The sequence below is a fragment of the Pseudorasbora parva genome, chromosome 20 (assembly GCF_024679245.1).
Source record: "Pseudorasbora parva isolate DD20220531a chromosome 20, ASM2467924v1, whole genome shotgun sequence".
Classification (NCBI taxonomy): Eukaryota; Metazoa; Chordata; class Actinopteri; order Cypriniformes; family Gobionidae; genus Pseudorasbora; species Pseudorasbora parva.
Genome location: NC_090191.1, coordinates 5,382,777 through 5,407,494, shown reverse-complemented (window position 1 = coordinate 5,407,494; position 24,718 = coordinate 5,382,777). Strand labels below are relative to the sequence as shown.

The 24,718-nt window shown below is 43.3% G+C and overlaps 3 protein-coding genes across 4 annotated transcripts in view; all 3 read right to left on the bottom strand.

The window, feature by feature from the left end:
* The window catches only part of LOC137049032 (chemotaxis regulatory protein ChePep-like), a 341,058-nt gene that overhangs the window by 189,168 nt on the left and 127,172 nt on the right, over window positions 1-24,718 (bottom strand). The window lies entirely within an intron of this gene.
* LOC137049396 (gastrula zinc finger protein XlCGF7.1-like) lies at window positions 2,813-3,751 on the bottom strand. The gene has a single exon (XM_067427951.1). The coding sequence runs from the start codon at window positions 3,714-3,716 to the stop codon at window positions 3,171-3,173; it is 546 nt and encodes a 181-aa protein (XP_067284052.1). The 5' UTR covers window positions 3,717-3,751; the 3' UTR covers window positions 2,813-3,170.
* LOC137049277 (gastrula zinc finger protein XlCGF57.1-like) lies at window positions 4,114-24,302 on the bottom strand. Of its 2 annotated transcripts, none has more exons than XM_067427775.1 (3): window positions 24,212-24,302; window positions 9,822-10,160; window positions 4,114-5,287 (listed from the first exon to the last, which is right to left on the bottom strand). In XM_067427775.1, the coding sequence occupies exons 2-3, from the start codon at window positions 10,063-10,065 to the stop codon at window positions 4,161-4,163; spliced, it is 1,371 nt and encodes a 456-aa protein (XP_067283876.1). In that variant the 5' UTR covers window positions 10,066-10,160; window positions 24,212-24,302; the 3' UTR covers window positions 4,114-4,160. The 2 variants fall into 2 exon arrangements, with proteins under 2 accessions (XP_067283876.1, XP_067283877.1); XM_067427776.1 differs by lacking the exon at window positions 24,212-24,302 and adding an exon at window positions 17,843-18,064.

Genomic DNA, 24,718 nt, shown 5'->3' with positions numbered 1-24,718 from the left:
GAGCCGAAATAAAAACGGACACGCCACGCAGCCGAGATGCTCACAACACGCTTGCAGTGTGTCCCCGGCGTTATGGCCTTTTCACAACTGGTTCCTTCATTCGTTATTTATAACAGGTATTTATCTGATTGCGAAATGACTAAATTATCGTGCGCTTAGGTCGCGCTCTCTCTTATGTGGTCTTTGAATTTGAAATGAGCTGCTGAATAAAATGCATCTAATCTTATGCTTTCGTTGCTGTAAACTCCGTTAAATGAGCATATACCACGGGAATTGAAGATCGGATTTATATTCATTTTGCGTAGGTGTAAGGTAGGCTATAAGACAACCTGCATGTTCTTTTTTATTTTTATTTGTTTAGCTCCGTTTGCGAGAGCCGCGAGCAGAATCAGCCTGCCTCAGCTCGTCAAAAATGCCTTTTATTGTGGTGGTAATAGTAGGCGAAATTAACTAACATTGTGATGCTTGAAGTGTTTTATATCTATGGATTTTATTATAGGCAAGACAAGCCAAGAGTTGATTTGAGAGACTAAATCGATTAAATATGCGGTTAACTCACTGTCGGCCGCTGGCCGCTTGGTCGTCACTTAAAAAAAATAAAACTTTAATTTAAAAAACAAAAAAATGCTCTAAACATTTTTCTAAATTAACTTAGCTAATAAAGAAACGAAACGAAATATATCTACTTTGACATTAAAAACAAAACAGAACTATTTTAATGGCTGCAACAATGTAAAAAAAAAAAAAAAAAAAAAAAAAACCCGGCCTCCAGTCGGACTCGGGCCGAGAATTTTAATAAGCCTAGATTTGAGGCCCGTGCAGGGCTCTAGTTTTATTCTGTACACTGTCTATTATAAAACAGAAATGATATGCAGCTGTAGCACTGTGTACTTTTTTCACGTTGCAGAATGAAAAATAAAATCTGAAAACATGCCTGCACGTTTTTATTTTAGTGTCATTTTATAGATAAAGAACATATTAATTTGTATGTACATGCATCTTAAGGATACCTAATTGTGAGTGTGAGGTGGGGGGCGGCACGATCGTGCTCTGCCTAGAGCGGCATTTGAGCTAGCGCCGGCCCTGGGTACTTGACACTGGACTTCAGGCATTTTGGCATTTCCTTCTCCCCAGTCTTCCTCCAGACTCTGGCACCTTGATTTCCGAATGACAAGCAAAATTTGCTTTCACCCGAAAAAAGTACTTTGGACCACTGAGCAACAGTCCAGTGCTGCTTCTCTGTAGACCAAAAGTGGCTTGACCTGGGGAATGTGGCACCTGTAGCCCATTTCCTGCACACGCCTGTGCATGGTGGCTCTGGATGTTTCTACTCCAGACTCAGTTCATTGCTTCCACAGGTCCCCCAAGGTCTGGAATCGGTCCTTCTCTACAATCTTCCTCAGGGTCCGGTCACCTCTTCTCGTTGTGCAGCGTTTTTTGCCACACTTTTTCCTTCCCACAGACTTCCCACTGAGGTGCCTTGATACAGCACTCTGGGAACAGCCTATTCGTTCAGAAATTTCTTTCTGTGTCTTACCCTCTCGCTTGAGGGTGTCAATGATGGCCTTCTGGACAGCAGTCAGGTCGGCAGTCTTACCCATGATTGCGGTTTTGAGTAATGAACCAGGCTGGGAGTTTTTAAAAGCCTCAGGAATCTTTTGCAGGTGTTTAGAGTTAATTAGTTGATTCAGATGATTAGGTTAATAGCTCGTTTAGAGAACCTTTTCATGATATGGTAATTTTTTGAGATAGGAATTTTGGGTTTTCATGAGCTGTATGCCAAAATCATCAGTATTAAAACAATAAAAGACCTGAAATATTTCAGTTGGTGTGCAATGAATCTAAAATATATGAAAGTTAATTTTTTATCATTACATTATGGAAAATAATGAACTTTATCACAATATACTAATTTTTTGAGAAGGACCTGTAGATTATTGCAGTGTTCCAGGTAAATTAATCATTAAAGGATGGACTAATCTACAATATCATGCACTTTCCCAACTAATCCTAAACTAACTTTTCCTTATGAAATAATAAAACAAGTTATTTCGTTCTTTGTGCTCGTCTTTGTTCTTTTTCTCTTGCTCATGTTTTCACTACTTATTTAAAGCTCAGAGCATTAATCTCAAAACATTTATAAGACACCTCTACATGACAAAATTAGCACAACAAAACTGAGAAAACAGCAAGAACTTTAATAAAGCATAATGAAAGCATTTGATCAAAGCAATGTGAATTTTTTTATAGGAATTTATACAATAAATTGCTTAAAATCAAGCAGCTTTACAGTATTAAACATGAACAACAGTGTCTCATTTCGCTCTCCAGTGTGTTCAAGTTCTCACTCACAGACGTCTGATCAGTCTTCCTCATCTACTTGTGATCCGATCGCCAAAACATCTTAATACCAGGTGTAAACATGGCCTTAGATTAAATCAAAACTCAGTTTTCCACATTTCTAATAAACTTTCTTCTGTTGCGAGAACCATCGTCAAAGTAGCTCCATAAGAACCGACAGTAAAAACACTGGATGAATGAACCCACGACAGTCCCGGGGCCAAACGCAGATAAAGACATCTGAATGCTGATGAGAGTTTGACGATCGTTACAGAACATGGAGTTACCATTTGGCAAAACTCTAAACATCAGGTTCAGATGCAGTGTGAATATAGCCCTAATTTCACACAGATACATATTTTCTGGTGCCATTTGAAATAGTAGAGCCTTAGATCTGCATGACTTTTCAGGAGTATCTGTAAAGGCAACAACGTACTCTGCAAGTACAGAGAAAAAATGTTCTCGCTGCAAGAACAAAATGACCAATCACACAATAGTTCTCGGACACCCGCAAGAAAAAAGTTCTGCTCAGGCGATGTGTCGAGAACAAGCTGTGAGAACTCCCAAACCAGCTCTGTAAGAACAAAATTACGTCATTTTGTTCTCGCAGCCCTGGGAGCGAGAACTTTTTTCTCTGTTTTTGCGGAGTATGTTGCAGCCTTTTAAGTGTGATGGCAAGAGACAATTCAGTTGATTTTTAAAATTGCTGCTTCTTTAAATCTTTAAATATTTCTTTCCAGATTGAGTTTTCAAATGCTGTTTTAGGTCTCTTTAATATGAGAAAGCCTTCTAACACTGAAGACATGGGAACTTCTTTCTGGTGTGAGTTATCATTTCCTGTCTGTAAAACCAATTCTCATGTGAACTCTCATGTGGCCCTTAAGGCTATCTTTATATCTGAAACTCTTTCCACACTGTTCACATTTAAATGGCTTCTCTCCACTGTGAACTCTCATGTGGCCCTTAAGGTTATCTTTATTTCTGAAACTCTTTCCACACTGTTCACATTTAAATGACTTCTCTTCACTGTGAACTCCCATGTGGGCTACAAGGTTTCCTTTTAGAGTGAAACTCTTTCCACACTGTTGGCAGGTGTAAAGCTTCTCTCCGGTGTGAACTCTCGTGTGGACTATAAGGCTTCCTAATTGAGTGAAACTCTTTCCACACTGTTCACATTTGAATGGCTTCTCTCCAGTGTGAATTCTCATGTGACAATTAAGAGTTAATTTACGTCCGAAACTCTTTCCGCACTGATCACATGCAAATGCCTGTTCTCCAGTGTGACTATTCATGTGATCCCTAAGGCTTTGTTCCCATGTAATGCTATTCCCACACAGAGTGCAGGTGTAAGTTAGCCTGACAAGCCAGACCCACATCAAGATGTTTGGTCTGGAAACTCACCATTGACAGGGCTCAATCCGAGCTGCGGGATAAACGGTTGTCTTTCAAACTCCCTCTGCACGTGATAGGATAGCGCTATACCAACCGGAGCAACGACGGTGAAGGGGAGCTCGCTGACTGATTAAACATTCGCCGTATCCGGTCAGCTAAACTCCGAACACATCTTCCCTTTTTGAGAATGACTTCAGTGCCGCTCTTTGTTCTTTTCTCAGAGGAAAGCTTAACTCCAAGTCTTCCAGAGTCGCGGTCAGAGCTGATTCGAAAGACCGCCGCCGTTCGCCAGTTTCTGTGTTACTAGAAGCACGCAAACGCAACTCGACCGTCGTCATTATGGCCCCGCCCGCCGAATCTATAGCCTACAGATGTGATTGGGCCGTCCAGATTCTGAGGAATACAGCTCAGATAGGAATTGAGAGTTGCTAGACCACACTTGCGGGCAAATTAAATTTGCTGCCGCTAGGGTGCGTCAAGATTTCTAGGCTAGGTGTAAGTTTCTCTCCAGTGTGAACATTCATGTGTTTCTTAAGGCTATGTTCCTGTGTGAAGCCATTCCCACACAGAGTGCAGGTGAACGGCTTCTCTCCAGTGTGAACTCTCATGTGGGCCACTAGGTTTCCTTTATGTCCGAAGCTCTTTTCACACTGTTGGCAGGCATAAGGGCTCTCTCCTGTGTGAACTCTCATGTGGGCTACAAGGTTTCCTTTATTTCTGAAACTCTTTCCACACTGTCGGCAGGTGTAAGGCTTCTCTCCAGTGTGAATCCTCATGTGGACTATAAGGCTTCCTGTGTGAGTGAAACTCTTTCCACACTGTTGGCAGGTGTAAAGCTTCTCTCCGGTGTGAACTCTCCTGTGGACTGTAAGGCTTCCTAATTGAGTGAAACTCTTTCCACACTGTTCACATTTGAATGGCTTCTCTCCAGTGTGAATTCTCATGTGACAATTAAGAGTTAATTTACGTCCGAAACTATTTCCGCACTGATCACATGCAAATGCCTGTTCTCCAGTGTGACTATTCATGTGATCCCTAAGGCTTTGTTCCCATGTGAAGCTATTCCCGCACTGAGTGCAGGTGAACGGCTTCTCTCCAGTGTGAACATTCATGTGTTTCTTAAGGCTTTGTTCCTGTGTGAAGCCATTCCCACACAGAGTGCAGGTGAACGGCTTCTCACCAGTGTGAACTCTCATGTGGGCTACTAGGTTTCCTTTATGTCCGAAGCTCTTTTCACATTGTTGGCAGGCATAAGGGCTCTCTCCTGTGTGAACTCTCATGTGGGCTACAAGGTTTCCTTTATGTCTGAAACTCTTTCCACACTGTCGGCAGGTGTAAGGCTTCTCTCCAGTGTGAATCCTCATGTGGACTATAAGGCGTCCTGTGTGAGTGAAACTCTTTCCACACTGTTGGCAGGTGAAACTTTTAGTTTCTGTCTTTTGAGCTCTTTTTTTAGAGCAAGTCTTTTTAGCCCGTGTTGTTCTTTCTCCAGTCATGAAATCATGATGTTTATCAGAATGGTCTTCTTCCCTTTCATTGAGGTCACGACTCGCCTCTTTTAGTGCAATCAGGGAAAAAACAGACATAAAACAAGTGAGACATTTAAAGCATCAAAAGCAATAGCATGTTTGTTATATACACTATCTAGGGACCAGTACTGCGCAGCTTTGGCCCTGGACGGCCACTGTCTTGCAAATGTAAATGTTTAATCCCCAATTAAAGTCACCTGTCTGTAATTTTCAAGCAGTCCTGAAGTCGTCTTCTCATAGGATAAGGACACAGACTCATGAATAATTATGAGAGACTGGTGAGTCGTCAGTCGTCGCCGTACTACAGTACGACAAAACTTACAAAGATAAATTTAAACCTAGAAGTTAAATATAGGTTTAAAATGAACTAGTTTTCTACTACAATAAGAAAAATGGATGATAACATTGACTTCTATGATGCTCAACACTCATAACGCTGCTAAAATCTCAATTTGGTTTAGGGTTTCGTGACCCTTTAAAAAGTTATTTGCATCTCAGTTCAAGCTCAGTGTCAAATATGCCCGTCAAGAACATAACATTTCCCCCCCCCATTTTCACAGACAAAGCTTAAGGTATTCCCAGACTAAAGTACATGTTTGAGGTGTTTTAACTGAAAGCAACTTGCACAATTGTATGTTAATATGTGTCAGTGCCTATAGCCGTATTTTAACAGGACATGTTTGTGTAACAAATCTTACAATCTGATCACAATCTCTCAACGTCTGTGATTTCATGTAGCGGTTTGAACAAGACTATCATCCCTGTGTTTATTACAGTGGTGGGAAATATACACGTCTTTTAATGTATTATTTGTTAATACAACTTTAATTGATCATTTTAAAAAAAACTATTTAAGTAAACTTCACCAGTTTATAGAGTGGCTGTTTGTAATACTTCATAAGTGAGCAGAGGAATCTAGGCCATTTTTTGCTGTTTCTACATTTACATTTACATTTACTCATTTAGCAGACGCTTTTATCCAAAGCGACTTACAAAAAAAGGGTAGAGCAATAGAAGCAACGAAACAAACAAAGCCAACAACCTGTAAGAGCTGTAAGAAATCTCAATTAATTAGTAGAGTACACAACTGTTTTTTTTTTTTTTTTTTTTTTATAGCCAGCTACAACAAATACTAACGTACGGAAAATACAGAACACTGGATTTGGATAGCTAAGATAACAACCCATTAGGACTAAGGCTGATGCCCCAACTGTTGTCGTTAATGCGGATTCAGTGGCCCAATGGGTTGGTTTTGTATGGCATTCTAGCTTAACGCGCAGCAATAGCCATCGACAGCAAAAACTCACGTACGCAAAATACAGAACACTGGGTTTTGGTAGCTATGATAACTATGTAACATACCCGCCTGAAGGCACAAATCCGGATGAGAGACGTAGATATGATCAGTAAGTGCTATTCTGTATTGGTCAAGTGCAATAGGAAAAGTGCAATTGGAAAAGATGTGTCTTAAGATGTTTTTTAAAAATGGCTACAGACTCGGCAGCACGAATTGAGATCGGCAGGTCATTCCACCAGGTGGGAACGGTCCAGGAAAATGTCCGTGAGAGCGATTTCATGCCTCTTTGGGAAGGAACCACGAGGCGCCGCTCATTCGCAGAACGCAAGCTTCTGGAGGGTGTGTAAGTCTGAACAATTGAGTTTAGGTATAATGGTGCAGAACCAGTGGTTGTTTTGTAGGCGAGAACTAGAGCCTTGAATTTGATGCGAGCAGCCATTGGCAACCAGTGCAGTTTGATGAAAAGAGGCGTAACATGCGTTCTCTTCGGCTCATTAAAGACCACTCTCGCCGCTGCATTCTGGATCAGCTGCAAGGGTTTGATAGTGCATGCTGGAAGCCCAGCCAGAAGAGCATTACAATAATCCAGTCTGGAGAGAACAAGAGCTTTAACCAGGAGTTGTGCAGCCTGTTCTGATAGGAAGGGTCTAATCTTTCTAATGTTGTATAAAGCAAATCTGCAGGACCGGGCTGTTGCAGTAATGTGGTCAGTGAAGTTTAACTGGTCATCAATCACAACTCCAAGGTTCCTGGCTGTCCTTGATGGAGTTATGGTCGATGAACCAAGCTGAATGGAGAAATTTTGATGAAGTGCTGGGTTGGTTGAGAAAACAAGTAATTCTGTCTTTGCAAGATTGAGTTTAAGATGATGCTCTTTCATCCAGTCAGAAGTGTCTGTCAGACAGGCAGCGATACGAACACTGACTGTAGGATCATCTGGTTGAAATGAGAAGTAGAGTTGAGTGTCATCAGCATAGCAGTGATAGGAAAAGCCATGTTTCTGAATGACGGAACCTAATGATGACATGTAGATGGAGAAGAGAAGTGGTCCAAGGACTGAGCCCTGGGGAACCCCAGTAGCTAGATGATGTGACTTAGACACTACACCTCTCCATGACACCCTGTAGGACCTACCAGAGAGGTAAGACCTGAACCACTGGAGGGCAGTTCCTGTGATACCCATCGTCTTAAGTGTTGACAGGAGGATCTGGTGGTTAACTGTGTCAAAAGCAGCAGACAGATCCAGCAGAATGAGCACTGAGGATTTGGAAGCTGCTTTTGCCAGTCTCAGTGCCTCAGTTACCGAGAGCAAGGCAGTCTCAGTCGAATGGCCGCTTTTGAAGCCGGATTGGTTGTTGTCTAGGAGGTTGTCCCTTTCAAGAAACATAGAGAGTTGATTGAACACAACTCGCTCAAGGGTCTTTGCAATGAAAGGCAGAAGGGATACCGGTCGGTAGTTTTCTAAAAGTGCTGGATTCAGAGAGGGTTTCTTAAGCAGTGGGGTTACCCGAGCCTGCTTAAATGCTGTGGGAAAGGTTCCCGTATGAAGAGAAGTGTTGACAATGTGAGTGATTGCAGGAGTGATTGAAGAAGAAATGGCCTGAAGGAGGTGAGTGGGTATAGGATCAAGTGGACAGGTAGTAGGGTGATTGGAAAGGATGAGTTTAGAAATATCTGCCTCGGAGAGCGGAGAGAAGGATGGAAGCGTGTTCGTGTTAGTTGTTGAGATGTGCTTGTCAGTTTGTGATGAGGAGAACTGTTTGCTTATGAGGGATGTTTTGTTTGTAAAAAATGATGCAAAGTCATCAGCTGTAAGAGTTGATGAAGGAGGGGGAGGAGGAGGACAAAGGAGAGAGGAGAATGTTTTAAAGAGTTTGCGAGAGTCAGAGCATTTGTTGATTTTGTTGTGGTAGTATGTTGTTTTAGCAGTGGAGACATTTGTAGAGAAAGAAGAGAGAAGTGACTGATACAAGGTAAGGTCAGTATAGTTTTTAGATTTCCGCCATTTCCTCTCTGCCGCCCTGAGTCCAGAGCGATGTTCACGGAGAACATCAGACAGCCAGGGGGCAGATGGGGTGGGGCGGGCTGGTCTGGATGAGAGGGGGCAGAAACTGTCTAAGGAGGATGTTAGAGTGGAGCAAAGAGTGTTGGTAGCACTGTTAGTGTCCAGTGCTGAGAACTGAGCAGGTGGAGGGAGTGAAGATGATACCATAGTGGATAGGCGAGAGGGAGAGAGGGAGCGTAGATTACGCCGAAAGGTGATCTGTGTTGGAGTGCGTGTTGTATCAGGAGTCAGTATGAGGTTAAGAGTGATGAGAAAGTGGTCTGAGGTGTGTAATGGAGTAACTAAAGTGTTGTCCGTGGAGCAGTTGCGTGTGTATACAAGGTCTAATTGGTTACCTGATCTGTGAGTAGCCGTAGTAGATACTAACTTAAGGTCAAATGAAGTCAGTAGAGTGCTGAAGTCTGCAGCTAGGTGTTTATCAAGATGGATGTTGAAGTCACCAAGCAGAATCAGTGGAGTGCCATCCTCAGGGAAGTTAGAAAGTAACACATCCAACTCCTCCACAAAGTTACCGAGGTGACCTGGAGGACGATAGACCACTACCACATGGATTTTAACAGGGTGAGTAACAGTGATTGAGTGCGATTCAAATGAACTGGCCGGTAGAGATGGTAATGGATCAAATTTCCAATCATTTGAGATAAGCAAACCAGTACCCCCACCCCTCCCTGTTTCTGTGATTTGGCTCTCTTCATTGAATGTATGTGTTGATGTTTTTTTGTCAGATACCATCCATATTGAAATGTAAGTATGCTAAGACTGGTGTGCCAACGGCAGGTCAAAAAACACACGAGGAGAAGCGTTAGGATAATACAACATCAGCAATCACAGACAGTCGCATTCAGACAGGATTAGATTTCTCAGAGGGCCGATGAGTTTGCCAAAAACAGTAGGTCATAAAGACACTGTTGTCCTCAACACTCCAAACTAAATTTCTGAGTGTCTCAATCAGATTTGGACAGGATTGAAATCACTAAGTACGAAATTTCACTAACGTCCCCCTGGAAACTAGTCCTGCCCGAATATGGCCATTGTTTGGTCTCAAGATGATCATTAATGTTGTTGTTTTTCTAAGACATGTTTATAAATGTTCATTTACTACTATTTATGTTCAGGTATGTTATAATAATAGTAGATATTGGGTTTAAAACACAAAATAACAATAAATTACGGTGTTCAGCTTTGAGAATAAACCAACCTGTTTGTTCCTCAGTTTCTTCATCTTTCACACTGAATATTTCTTCAATCTTTAACTCTTCACACTCCACTTTCTTTGTTTGTTCCTCAGTTTCTTCATCTTTCACACTGAATGTTTCTTCAATCTTTAACTCTTCACTCTCTTCACTCTCCACTTTCTTTGTTTGTTCCTCAGTTTCTTCATCTTTCACGCTGCATATTTCTTCAATCTTCAAGTCTTCACTCTCCACTTTAATAATCACCATCTTTATGTCTTCACTCTCCACTTTAATGAAAGCAATCTGTATAATAGTGTCACGTTGATCTCAGTTGCTTAACCAGGAGTTTTTCTGTGTTTGTCCTGTTTAAGATGAGAATAATTAATAGAAAAACACTCAACACTAAATATCTGATTGTGTCAATCAGCTTTAGTTCAGTAGTTCAGTCACTGGTAAGAGTCAGAGTTGATGGACTTAAATCATTTGATTAGACTAAAAACACTTAAAACAATCTCTGAGTGTCTCACTCAGCTAGCTAGTAGTTCAGTAACTTGTAAAGGAAAAAAAAACTCATAAAGCTTATAAAAACACTCTACATACTACAAATTATTAAAAGAGCACATTATATTGTATGTTTTGTATTTAGACACTTATGCATTACATTTATGATTTGTAGATTAAATAAACTAAATTTCCATGAAAAAATGAACAGTTGGTTTGCAGAATTTATAAACATTTGATTGTTCTCATTGCATTTACACTTTTTGACCAGCAGGAGTCAGTGTTGGAAGTGATTCGAGTGATTCGACTCAGTGAATCATTCTGTGTTGCGATTGATTCAGTTGACTGTTACAGGGTTCCCTTTTGAATAGTCAGTTGTACTGCGTCAAAGACGCACTGGGAATTCTCCTATTTTCAAATATACTGAAGTAATTTGTAAAATCACTACTGCCCAGTCAAAACAGTGTCAGACGTCTCACATGCTATTGGCTGGCCAGTGGGAACCGCATGAGCCAACGGCAGAACAGCACAATCTGAGCGCACCACGCAGATACTGCCATTGCTGGTTTCGGCTGCTCTCACTGCATCGGTATGGCCATCTCCTCCCTCCATTCACGGATGGCACTCTTCGCAGAGCCCGACCCAGTCCCTCACGCTCTCCCATTTCCTTTTCAGGCCAAACCTCTGTGTAAAAAAACTGGGAAACCAGAGGGCACCGTTGACAACCCCATCCCCTCAACATCACAACTCAAAGGCTGGTGCGAAACCCAAACTACGCTGTGTCCTCACTAAAGCTGGGGTGACCTGAGCCTGGATTGAGCCTGCGCACAGCCGCCTTGATGAGTGGTATCAACTGGGGCTCCAACAGGCCCCTTGACAGAGAGCCGCTCCGTTCTTCCCTGAGGTGCACGCAGAGCTGGTGAAGTCATGGCAGGTACTTCACTCTGCCCGTCCACGGCGCACACGCTCTCGACCATTGACGGCAGCATCGGAAAGGGCCACGAGAAGCTTCCTCTACTCGAGGAAATGGTTGCGGCTCAACTCTGCCGCGCTCTGTGATCGGCTGGAAGCACAACATCTCCCATCCCTCAAAGCCCTGTCGTACTACGTCAGCCTTGGCGAATCAGGCGTATGCTTCCGCTGGACAAGCAGGCTCCGCGCTCCACTCGATGGTGGTTCTGCAAGAATTTCAGGCCAAATTTCTCTGTGAGATGCGTGAGTCTGGTCAAGATCAGGAGGCTTTCCGATCTCCGGAGCGCCACAGACCTGGCCCTTCACGCCAAGAAAGCCACCACCCAAGCCATAGGCAGATCGATGGCCAGCCTGATCATTCTGGAACACCACCTATGGCTTAACCTGATGGAGATAAAGAAGGGCAATAAAACCGTTTTCCTCAACGCTCCAACTACCCCTGTACGGCCCAGCGGTGGATGGCTTTGCAGAGCATTTCACCACACAAAAAAGCATCCCAAGCGGTGCCATTTTTTACCGACACGAGCCAGCAACAGCGCAGGCGCCTGGGCCCACCCACCGCACGACCAACGTCAGCGCCACCACCAATCAAAGCACCAAGGCAAAAGTGCTGGACTCTGAACACAGAAAGCAGCGTTGACAGGCTGATCAGGAAGAGAGGGTTGATTCCAATCCAGGCCAGTCTGCCTCCTACATGGCAGTCAGCACCCTGCACAGCGCGCCTCCTTCCGACACTATAAAGCCCTGTGCGTCTGGGCAGAGGTTTGTAAAGCCATCCCCAGTGTCACAGTGGGTTATAAAACCAATTCATCGAGGTTACTCGCTCCAATTCATTCGCAAACCACCTGTTTCGCAGGTATGATGCTCACTTCTGTGGAGAGCAACGTGACACATGTCCTCAAAACCAAAGTGGAAAGCCTACTAATGAAAAAAGCTAGAGGTGGTGCCTCACGCCCAGAGGGAGTCAGGGTTTTACAGCCACCATTTCCTCGTCCTCAAAAAAGATAGCAGCCTCAGGCCCATCTTAGACCTCATACATCTAAACAAGGCTCTTATCAAACACACTTTCAGAATGCTGACATTTACCCTCTAGGCGCCACGGTCGAGTATACTCTACAAGATGTGGCACTGAATAAAACGGCCGATTTTGTCAAATAGGGTGTCAAATTTAATTTGAACTCCCCACCACTAGATGGCAGACATGTCATACTTCATCCCTACTCAAAAAAACATCATGATTCTATACAAAATCTATAAGCAAGAGTAAGAGTGCATTGAATCAGTGCGAACAAAAGCAGAGCTGGTGTGCGAGTGAGCCGTTTTATAAGAGCATTGTCAACGTCAGCGAGTATTTGCATTAGAGTACTTATTACTATTATTATTTTCTAATGGCATAACTGTGAGAGACATAATCTAATAAAAAAATTCAGAAATCACAATATGATTTTTTTTTTTACTATTTATTTGTATGAAACAGCTGCAAATAAGTATTTGAACACCTGTCTATCAGCTAGAATTCTGACCCTCAAAGACCTGTTAGTCTGCCTTTAAAATGTCCACCTCCACTCCATTTATTATCCTAAATTAGATGCACCTGTTTGAGGTTGTTAGCTGCATAAAGACACCTGTCCACCCCATACTATTAGTAAGAATCCAACTACTAACATGGCCAAGACTAAAGAGCTGTCCAAAGACACTAAAGACAAAATTGTACACTTCCACAAGACTGGAAAGGAATACGGGGAAATTGCCAAGCAGCTTGATGAAAAAAGGTCCACTGTTGGAGCAATCATTAGAAAATGGAAGAAGCTAAACATGACTGTCAATCTCCCTCAGACTGGGGCTCTATGCAAGATCTTACCTCGTGGGGTCTCAATGATCCTAAGTAAGGTGAGAAATCAGCCCAGAACTACACGGAAGGTGCTGGTCAATGACCTGAAAAGAGCTGGGACCACCGTTTCCAAGGTTACTGTTGGTAATATGCTAAGACGTCATGGTTTGAAATCATGCATGGCACAGAAGGTTAACCTGCTTAAACCAGCACATGTCCAGGTCCATCTTAATTTTGCCAATGACCTTTTGGATGATCCACAGGAGTCATTTGAGAAATTCATGTGGTCAGATGAGACCAAAATAGAACTTTTTGGTCCTAATTCCACTAAATGTGTTTGTAGGAAGAAGAATGATGAGTACCATCCCAAGAACACCATCCCTACTGTGTAGCATGGGGGTAAGCATCATGCTTTGGGGGTGTTTTTCTGCACATGGGACAGGGTGACTGCAATGTATTAAGGAGAGGATGACCGGGGCCATGCATTGCAAGATTGTGGGAAACAACCTCCTTCCCTCAGTTAGAGCATTGAAGATGGGTCAAGGCTGGGTCTTCCAACATGACAATGACCTGAAGCACACAGCCAGGATAACCAAGGAGAGGCTCTGTAAGAAGCATATCATGGTACTGGTGTGGCCTAGCCAGTCTCCAGACCTAAACCCAATAGAGAATCTTTGGAGGGAGCTCAAACTCTGTGATTCTCAGCGACAGGCCAGAAACCTGACTAATCTAGAGAAGATCTGTGTGGAGGAGTGGGCCAAAATTCTCCTGCAGTGTTTGCAAACTTGGTGAAAAACTACAGGAAACGTTTGACCTCTGTAATTGCAAACAAAGGCTACTGTACCAAATATTAACATTGATTTTCTCACATACAAATAAATAGTTAAAAAATCATACATTAACTACGACAATTTCAGACCCCTCCATGATTTCTAAGTGGGAGAACTTGCAAAATAGCTGAGTGTTCAAATACTTATTTTCCTCAATGTATAATATATATGTGCCCCATATATGGAATCAGAGTGCCTACTGTATGTAGTAAATGGAAAATCTCTACAGCAAAAGGCAAACCGCTACATGCATTCGTTTTGCTTCTGCCATTTATTAGTAATGATTTACAGTTTGTTTACTATTTACCTGAACATTCAGTATCGTGCAATATAGCATATAGAAGGTAAGGGACATTTTGGGGGGAAAGAAGTGCTGCATTTTATCATTTAAACGTGGCTTTTCATTAAAATTCTATAATCCAAGATTGCCACCACTATATACCGTCATAATATGCAAATTAGATGGGAAAATGTAATCCCTACATAAACTTTTGGGTCATCCTTAATATTACTCTAGTTTACAGAAAGTGTCTATCTTTTATCACTTTTAAGATATAGCCTTTTGAACAGTGGTGGAATGTAACGAAGTACAAATACTTCGTTACTTTACTTAAGTATATTTTTCACGTATCTGTACTTTATTTAAGTAGAATAAATAGTGCATACTTTTAACTTTTACTTCGTTACATTTTGCAGCAATTATTATACTTTCTACTCCACTACATTTCTACAACGTTTCGTTACATTTTCGTTACATTTTCTGATCAGTTTCAGGGCTCGAGATTAAGGCTTGCCCGGATTTCATAGTATAATGTACGTTATAGGCTAATGAATTGACGGTTGCGCTGTTGAGGCTTGCGCAGCCTCTCGAGGAGAAGTGGAAACAAATCAGCCCCGCTCACACAAAGAAACTTAGTAACTGCATTAAAAATTCAAAATGTTTAGTTTTTATATTTTATAACAGTTAAAAAAACACCACATTACACGACCAATGAGTGTAGTTTTCCTGAATACCATCACGACAGAAAATTTGACACTGATTTCATTTGACAGTTCCATAAACAATGAATTAACATCAAGTCACTTACATTTTACTGATTGCTTTATTGCTTTTGTTCTATTTCAGCAACAAAAATATTTCCAAGATCAGATTTCCACATCCGAACCATAACGTATTGCACAGCAACAGTGCGTTACTGAATCAAAGATTCAATGCCCTATTCATAAACGACTGCCTCATTTATGAACGAATCAGCCGTTTGAACGAATCGACTCAATGACTCTCTCATAAGGATTCACCTGCCGCCATCTACTGGTGGTTTAGTTAACTTTTTAGTTAAAACAATCTCATAGCATTATTTAGTGCAGTTGTAATTTTTCAGTGTTAATTATTTAATTTGATTGGTAACAACCCTATTGTATCTTATTCTAATTTAATTTATTAATCAAATTTAAGAATATAAAGGGAAAGCTAAAGCAAAGCCTATATTTAATAAGATTTGGGGAAAATGTCCTTTATAAAAGGTAAAAATATCATAAATATGAAGATTTAAATACATCAAAGCTGATGAGAATGTTGCTTCAGAAAAATGACATTGCAGATAACCAGAATTGTAAGTCCGAATGTAAACTAGGCAACAGATGGTAAGAACAATTACATTAACCCAAAACTAACTCAATTAAAATGCCACCGCTCATACTGTTTTCTACTTTTTAATTATTAGAATTAGACATTAAGAGAATACATTTTTATGCAAGTACTTTTACTTTTAATACTTAAAGTACATTTAAAATCAGGTACTTTTTACTTTTTACTTAAGTAGGGTTGTCGTTGTAGTACTTCTACTTTTACTAAAGTAAATATATTTCTGGTTACTTGGAACTTTTACTTAAGTACTGAGAATCAGTACTTCCTCCACCACTGCTTTTGAAATTAAGATGTCAAAATCGAATGTTTTAGGAAAAAACCTCTGGCGCCTAAGGGTTAAAAACAGATCCTCGCACAAATCCGCCCAATGGACTGTTTTTTCTCAGTGGAGCTGATAGATGCTTACTTTCATATCAAAATTATTCCACATCACAGACTATTTTTGAGATTCGTGTTCGACGGGAAGGTTTATCAGTACACAGTTCTACCATTTGGCCTTCCGCTCTTTCACTAAGTGTATGGATGCAGCTCTCGCCCCCTTTAGACAAGCGGTAATGCGCATTCTGAACTACCTTGATGATGCTCATACTGGCCCAGTTAGAGGAAGAAATAAAATCAGTGCTACTCAGCCGGCTAGAATGCCTGGGTCTCAGAGTAAATACAGCCAAGAGCTCATTGCTTCCCAGGCAGAGAATCTACCTCCTGGGAACAATTTTGGCTATTGAACGAATGCGCTCTGACTACACAGCAGCTTGCATGTTCGTACAGAAAAAGCACCAACAGACCAGTTACAATTTTTTCAGAGAATGCTAGGCCTAATGGCATTAACTTCTCCAGTACTTCCGCTGGGCATGATGCACATGCGCCCCCTGCAGTACTGGCTAAAATCACGGGTTCCTCCCCAAGCGTGGCATTCAGGCCAGCTTTGGATCAAAGTGGCTCGTGGCTGTGTCAAAGCCCTGGCCCCATGGTCACGGGTTGGGGCGCTCTGTGTAAAGGCCAACACGGGTTGGGGCGCTCTGTGTAAAGGCCAACACGGGTTGGGGCGCTCTGTGTAAAGGCGCTCCAAAGTCTTTGCTGCTACAAAGTCATCTAAAGCATCCCATAGCTTAATGTGAGGGACAGACAAATATAGATTGTTAAATTAAAGTTGACAGAAACTCTTCAGATATCAATCATTTAAAACAGCGCATCACATTCCTTACCAACCTCTTATATAACAGTCTATGATTACGTATCAGTGCAGTAAAACTCTCCAATTTGATATTTTGCAGTATAATACTTGATCTGTTGATAAAGGTGCTGTGAATTGGCATAAAATCACTTGCTGGAGTTTATTGCAGTTTCTAAACAATGTTGTACTCGCTAGTACATATTTACAGACACTGGGTGTCTGTTAGATCACACATTACAAGGACTATGAATTGGCATCAGACACACACACTAACTGTAACATATACCGTATGCTGTTAATGCTCTTCACCTCCCAAAAGAAGATATAAATACGCAAAACAACTGTTGATGTCAAATTATTATTTAAAAATGACAGAGTGGATGAGCTTTCTATCATTGTCCTGCATGGTTTGCAGTCAGTAATGTGTGGAACTGCACCTATATAACAGTTTTAATACACTAAATTCTCTTTGAATTTCCACCCTGTTAGGTTGATAGACCTGGAAACTAACTGGGTGGAACATTTTCAGTTAGCTGTGGCCTTCAAAGTGATCAACATTTATGTAGCTAACCTTCTACAGATAAACAGAACTTTAATAACCATTTCAGATATGTTTTTACATTATTACGACCGTCGACCAGACAAACATTCTTCATAACACAGCATAACAGGGTTAACAGCATTAAACTACATTCTCACCTGAAAAACTCATTTTGTGACACAATAACTGTTTTTTTTTTAGTATTTTTACATTACTCTGGCCTCAAGGTTTGCCTTCCATCACTTCACCACGTGACAGCAGGAAGCAGGCTCCTGATTGGTTAACGCAGTGCAAATATCCGCCAAAGTTCAAATTCATTTTGCTCAATTCGCGTCATTCGTGCCGCAGAATGTCTATTCGCGTCTTTGCATTGACTTAACATGTAAATCACTCACGCTTATCGCTTCATTCGCATCTGGTGTGAACGTACCATAAGAGTGGGACAAGCAGGATAACATTTCACAAACTAAAAAAACAGGCAGGAGTGAGAGTTGAAGGTTATTTCTGTTTACAGTGGTCTTTTTTGGAAGGTTGAGAAAATACTTACTAACAGGGAAGATGACCTCAGGGACACTGTAATGAAGAAAATTGTATAAAAAAAAAACTATAGTTTCACATTATTTATATGCATGATTTGAGGAAGTTTAGCCTATTCTATAACAATCTACAAATATTTAGAAATTATTATCATTTCATGGTTTATAGCTCTTGTGGAAGTTGATTACTTTGCACGAGGACATGATACGATTGAATGCATCAATAAATACAACATTTTATTTTTAATGTCTACTATATATCTGTTTAAGTGATAAAGAGAACCTAAATATGTAATTTAAGCCATTTATTATAAATATATGACATATAAATCAGAGAAAGAAAAGTCACAGTATAACAGGACCAGCCCAGCTTATGATTATACTCCTTTATTGTATTTTCTATAATAAATTAGTGTGCTCTTACTGGAATCTGGATTGTGATTAACGAATAAGAGTGACCATTAGTTCAATAAACACAGACGTAGATATTCTACAGTGATGTGGAAATATATGAATGATACATTTAAACCCTTTTCTATACTTAAACAAACACTTTGAGCCAGGAAAACCCCTGTATTGAGTTTCAAAAGCTCAGTTTCTCTCAGCTCTACTCACCAGTGACCGAATTCATGTTTATGATAAACTGATTCACGATATATAGAGAAATGAGACGCATCATTTATGTTACTCAGGTATGGATTGGGCTTTACTCACACAAAATAAAGTCCATTAATGTTAGATAACGCATTATAATGTTAAATTTAATACTCAAACAGTAATTTGACGGTTCTTGCTAAAACGATAGCATTGCCTGAACAGTTTACATTGATTTATACGCTTAAAACGTACTCGGTTACTTTCGTAACCTCGGTTCCCTGAGAGAGAGGAACGAGTATTACGTATGGGAAAAACTCCTTTTCTCGAGAATGTGAAGCAAAACTTTTAATAAAGGTATCTATGTAAAGCGCAGTGAGCTGCACGGCCATAGCCCAGCGCGAGGAGCGCTCTGATTGGCCGGGCTGCGGCAACTGCAGGAACCTATGGTGAGGCGGCTGAGAGGAACGAACCAATGGGGGGCGTTCCAGAAGCCCGCCGAAAAAGGTGCTTATATTTGCATACAGGAGGCTATATAAGACCCTAATTCGCCATAGGTGTCAGGTTTTAAGATCGACTGAAGCGATACCTGAGAAGCATAAACACGGCACGGAACGTAATACTCGTTCCTCTCTCTCAGGGAACCGAGGTTACGAAAGTAACCGAGTACGTTCCCTTTCGAGAGAGGTTCCTCGTATTACGTATGGGAACACAATGTAAAGCGCCGTGTGTGCTGACTGACCCAGTATACCCAAAGCACATGTTATAAACCCCCGAGACACCGACAGAGGCGGCTTATAAGGGGAATGAAGAACCGGAAGAGTCGGTTCGTTTGAACAGCTGATCGGACATAGTCGGATCTTATGATGAATGAATAGTGCTTAAGGACTAATGTGTACAGGCCAAAATGTAAGGCAATCTGTTTGCCAGGGTCAAGATAGAGCCTAGATGGAGAGAAGCCCTGCTTGTAGAGCTGGAACCTCCAACTTGTAGAATCTGATAAAAGTGGACGGAGAGGCCCAGCCTGCCGCCGCACAGATATCTTCCAAAGAAATGTCACACGACCAAGCCCAAGATGAGGCCATGCCTCTAGAGGAGTGGGCTTAAATGCCTGTAGGACAGGTTAGGTCCTGGACCTATATGCTAGTGGGACTGCATCCACTATCCAGTGTGAGAGACTGTTTCATGACAGCACAAACTTTAGTGCGGCCACCGAAGCAATGAAGAGCTGATCCGACTGCCTGAAGGGGGCGGAGCGCTCTAGATACAATCTCAATGCTCTGACTGGGCAGAATAGGTTTGCGTCTTATTCTCTCTGAGACGCGGGTTAAGCAGTGCAAAGACCTGCATACTGAAGGGGTTGATAGCACTTTCAGCATAAAACCATGCCTCGGTTTGAGCACAACCTTGAAGTTGCTGGACCCAAACTCAAGACAGGAAGGGCTCACGGAGAGTGCAGGTAAGCCACCCACTCGGTTAACCGAGGCCACAGCCAGCAGAAAAACGGTTTTGAGTGATATGTGCTTCAAGCTCGTGTTCTGAAGTGGTTAGGAGGGGGAACCCTTCACGGCCTCCAAAACCATGGCGAGGTCCCAAATAGGGACCGAGGTAGGGGCAAGGCGGGCTGAATCTCCTGGCCCCTTTAAGAAAACACACAATAAGATCACTTTTCCCTAGTGAATGTGCCGCGATCGGAGCGTGGCTAGCTGCTATGGCGGAGACACACACCCCGAGTATGGAGGGGGGACGACCCGCATCCATTAGCTCTTGGAGAAAGCGAGCGGTTCCGCCAGTTCGCATGAGTGTACGTCGATGTTTCGCGTAGCACATTGGTTAGAAAACCACTGACCACTTCAAAGCAGAGCTGCCAGATAGCAGGGGCTCTAGCTTCCGAAATAGTGTTCATAACTTGTCAGAGAGGTTCCCGGATACCGTTGATGGGCCATACGTGGAGGGCCCACAGCTCGGGATTGGGATGCCAGACCTTCCCTTTCATTGGCAGAATAGGCATGGGGCTGTGTCTGACAGCTGAAACAGTATGGAGAACCATGTGCGGTTCTTCCAAAGTGGGGCTATTAAAAAGCACAGGCTGCAGCTGGATCGCGATCGGAGGGAACATATAGAGGGAGTCTGGGCCAACATGGGCCAGGGCATCCCTGCGTTTGCAGAAAAAATATTGGGCAGCGTGTGCTGTGCGAGCTGAATTGTTTGCGGGTAAAGGGACCATCCCCCTGGGGACATGGGTCCTCTGGATAACATGTCCGGACCCTGATTCAGAATACCTGGCACGTAAGCCGCCCTTAGGGAGCTCAGATTGTGCTCTGCCCATAAAAGGAGATGCTTAGCCATGCACGGTTCTTATGCCGTAAGTCTTGAGTCTATGACAATGACTGTACTGATAAGCCTGCCCCTCGAAGGCGAATCTCAAGAATGGCCTGTAGTGGGGGTGGGGGGGTTATCGTAACGTGAAGTATGCGTTTTTCAGATCTATTGAGAAAACCCAATCCCCGGGGCGAATGTGCGCGAGGATTTGTTTCACCGTCAGCACCTTGAAACGAGCGTGTCATAAGTGCTTTGTTCAGATGCCTGGAAAATGGGCCTGAGACCGCCACCCATTTTCGGCATGAGGAATTAGCGACAGTAAAAACCTGACTCGCTAGCGTCGGGTGTACTGTTTTCGCCGCTCTCTCCTTTAACAGTCTCAATGCCTCAGCGAGAAGCACGTGACTGACACTGCTTCTTACAGAGGGCTCGACCACGGCTTGAATCGCGGGGTCTGCGAGCAAAACTGTAGCGAGAACCTCGTTTTATATGTTCAACACCCAATATTATATACCAGGAATGGCCTGCCAGGCCTGGGCTCGTAAAGCCAGGGGTTGAATTAGATTCGGGGGCTGGCCGCTTAGTAATAGGGGCCTGTTAGCCGGGTTGCTTGTGCTGTAACACTGCTTGTAACACTGTGGGGATAGTGTTAGTTTTGGCGGTGCAGGCTTTGCAGTGGGCGCACGCCTCACATTTATATTGTGTGTGCGAGAGTGAACTTTGTGAAAAGTGCTTGGGTGCAGGAGTGCAGACTGTAAAGTGGGCACATTTCCTACATAGAAAGCTCTTTTGTGTGTAGTGTAAACAATGTGCAGTGGCGCACAACCTACGTAGAATACCCACGGTGCAAACCAGTGAGCAAATCCACAGGGGTAAACGCACACAGCATAGTGTGCAGACGAGCGTGTTTAACACAGGCTAGTTGACTGCAATATTTCATCTCCAGTCACTTAACTTAAGGGAACTGGGAGAATGTAAGGAAGTGCGGGTGGTATGTGAGCCATTCCACAATGCCGTTATGCTCTAGTCTAGACTGAAAGCGCGCATGCAGACAAGCGTGTTTGACCACAGGCTAGTTGACTGCAATAAGGCTAGTTGACTTTATATGGTGTAATCCGGCCGCGGCGGGATTTATTTGTGATTTTGTGAGGCTGAATTAACAGTGCTTATGTAGGGGTGCACACTGTGTAGTGGACACTTTGTCTACAGTGTAAAAACCCTTCCAGCCGCCTGAATAAAGGGGACTGGAAGTGATAGAGTGAAAAAAAAAAAAAAAAAAAAAAGGGCTTAGCTTGGCAGCCATTTTCCGACACCCTTATGCTCTGACAGTGAGCGCGTGCTATGACGTAAGCCGCGCTCTAGTCAGCAACGCGCTGTGGAAGGGGCGCGCGCTATCATGACAAGGCAGCCATTACAACTTCCTTGGCAGTAAGCGCGCGCTGCAGCGACATTGTTCTTGACATACCCAACAGCCCGAGCTCGCTCGTCTAACTTACTCTAGTATTCTCTGTCCGCAGCGCTTCAGCACGGCGGCGGTAGAATGAGCACGGCGAGAGCTTCGGCTCGAGTTTGTTTATTCACTCTAGTATTCTCTGTCCGCGGCGATAGAGCGACAGGACGAGAGAATTGGAAGCGTGAGGTAAAACTCTGTCCGCGGCGCTTCTAGCACGGCGAGAGCTTCGGCTCGAGTTTGTTTATTCACTCTAGTATTCTCTGTCCGCGGCGATAGAGCGACAGGACGAGAGAATTGGAAGCGTGAGGTAAAACTCTGTCCGCGGCGCTTCTAGCACGGCGAGAGCTTCGGCTCGAGTTTGTTTATTCACTCTAGTTTTCTCTGTCCGCGGCGATAGAGCGACAGGACGAGAGAATTGGAAGCGTGAGGTAAAACTCTGTCCGCGGCGCTTCTAGCACGGCGAGAGCTTCGGCTCGAGTTTGTTTATTCACTCTAGTATTCTCTGTCCGCGGCGATAGAGCGACAGGACGAGAGAATTGGAAGCGTGAGGTAAAACTCTGTCCGCGGCGCTTCTAGCACGGCGAGAGCTTCGGCTCGAGTTTGTTTATTCACTCTAGTATTCTCTGTCCGCGGCGATAGAGCGACAGGACGAGAGAATTGGAAGCGTGAGGTAAAACTCTGTCCGCGGCGCTTCTAGCACGGCGAGAGCTTCGGCTCGAGTTTGTTTATTCACTCTAGTATTCTCTGTCCGCGGCGATAGAGCGACAGGACGAGAGAATTGGAAGCGTGAGGTAAAACTCTGTCCGCGGCGCTTCTAGCACGGCGAGAGCTTCGGCTCGAGTTTGTTTATTCACTCTAGTATTCTCTGTCCGCGGCGATAGAGCGACAGGACGAGAGAATTGGAAGCGTGAGGTAAAACTCTGTCCGCGGCGCTTCTAGCACGGCGAGAGCTTCGGCTCGAGTTTGTTTATTCACTCTAGTAATCTCTGTCCGCGGCGATAGAGCGACAGGACGAGAGAATTGGAAGCGTGAGGTAAAACTCTGTCCGCGGCGCTTCTAGCACGGCGAGAGCTTCGGCTCGAGTTTGTTTATTCACTATAGTATTCTCTGTCCGCGGCGATATCGCGACTGAACTAGAGAAGAGGAAGACTGAGGAAAAACTCCGTCTGTCCGCGGCGCCTCCTCAGCGCGACGGTATAGTGACGAGAGCTTCGGCTCGAGTTCGCCTATTCACTCTAGTATTCTCTGTCCGCGGCTGTAGCGCGACGGAATGAGAGAAGAGTGAGGACAACTCTGCGGCAGCGGCGGAAGAAGAGCCGCGGCAGAGTGAAGAGAGCTTCGGCTTGAGTGTGCTCATGTCCTCTAACATTCTCTCTTTCCGCGGCGCTATTCAGCGCGACGGGACGAGAGCAGAGGGAGAGTGAGAAGAGCTCCGTCTTTCCGCGGCGCTTAACGACGCGGCGGAACGAGAGAGTCCTCGAGTAGAACAAGCCTGTAAGCTCTAGAAGTGGCGTTGCAGCGGCAACACACACACAAACACATATAACACTCAACATAGACACAGTTTAAAGGATATATAACGCCGGATGGCGTAGCTGGAACGGCAGAGAAGGCGGAGAGGGAGTCCGTCGTCCTCAGCTGCAGGTTCCGCTGGTGCCTTTTCAACGGCGGTGCTTCTTCCGGAGACCAGCGAAGGTATCGCTGAAGGAGATAAAATCTGACACCTATGGCGAATTAGGGTCTTATATAGCCTCCTGTATGCAAATATAAGCACCTTTTTCGGCGGGCTTCTGGAACGCCCCCCATTGGTTCGTTCCTCTCAGCCGCCTCACCATAGGTTCCTGCAGTTGCCGCAGCCCGGCCAATCAGAGCGCTCCTCGCGCTGGGCTATGGCCGTGCAGCTCACTGCGCTTTACATAGATACCTTTATTAAAAGTTTTGCTTCACATTCTCGAAAAAAGGAGTTTTTCCCATACGTAATACGAGGAACCTCTCTCGAAAGGGAACAAACCTTTCTTCTGCAGAATCACAACAGATGCAGGAGCGCGGCGCAGCCTTCTGACGTCACAACACCGCTCCAAAATAAAAGTCCTGCACACACGCTCAATTCACAGATGTGCATAGGCATTCGCATACAAAAACACAAAAACATATAAGTTGAATTCTTGTTGAAATATATATTTAAACGGGTATTGGTCATTGATGTACTAAAATGAATTTAACAAAGAAAGAGTTTGAACCACATCTAGTATGTGAGATTCTGTGCTGTGAGCAGAAACCAACAACTTTTTTTCAATGACAGACCCATTTTTGTTTATTGCAATTTTTCTAAAGAGCAAAAATAGTACATGTTTTTAAATATAATTAAACATTTTTAGGGCCACAGACTCAACAAACAAAAAAAATGCAACAATTATTAACATTTTGAAATATGTTACAAATAGTGAAAAAATAATTTCTCTGATGTATTTTCCCTTATATTAGATGAATGGGGGGAAAACTGAATAAGGAGCATACT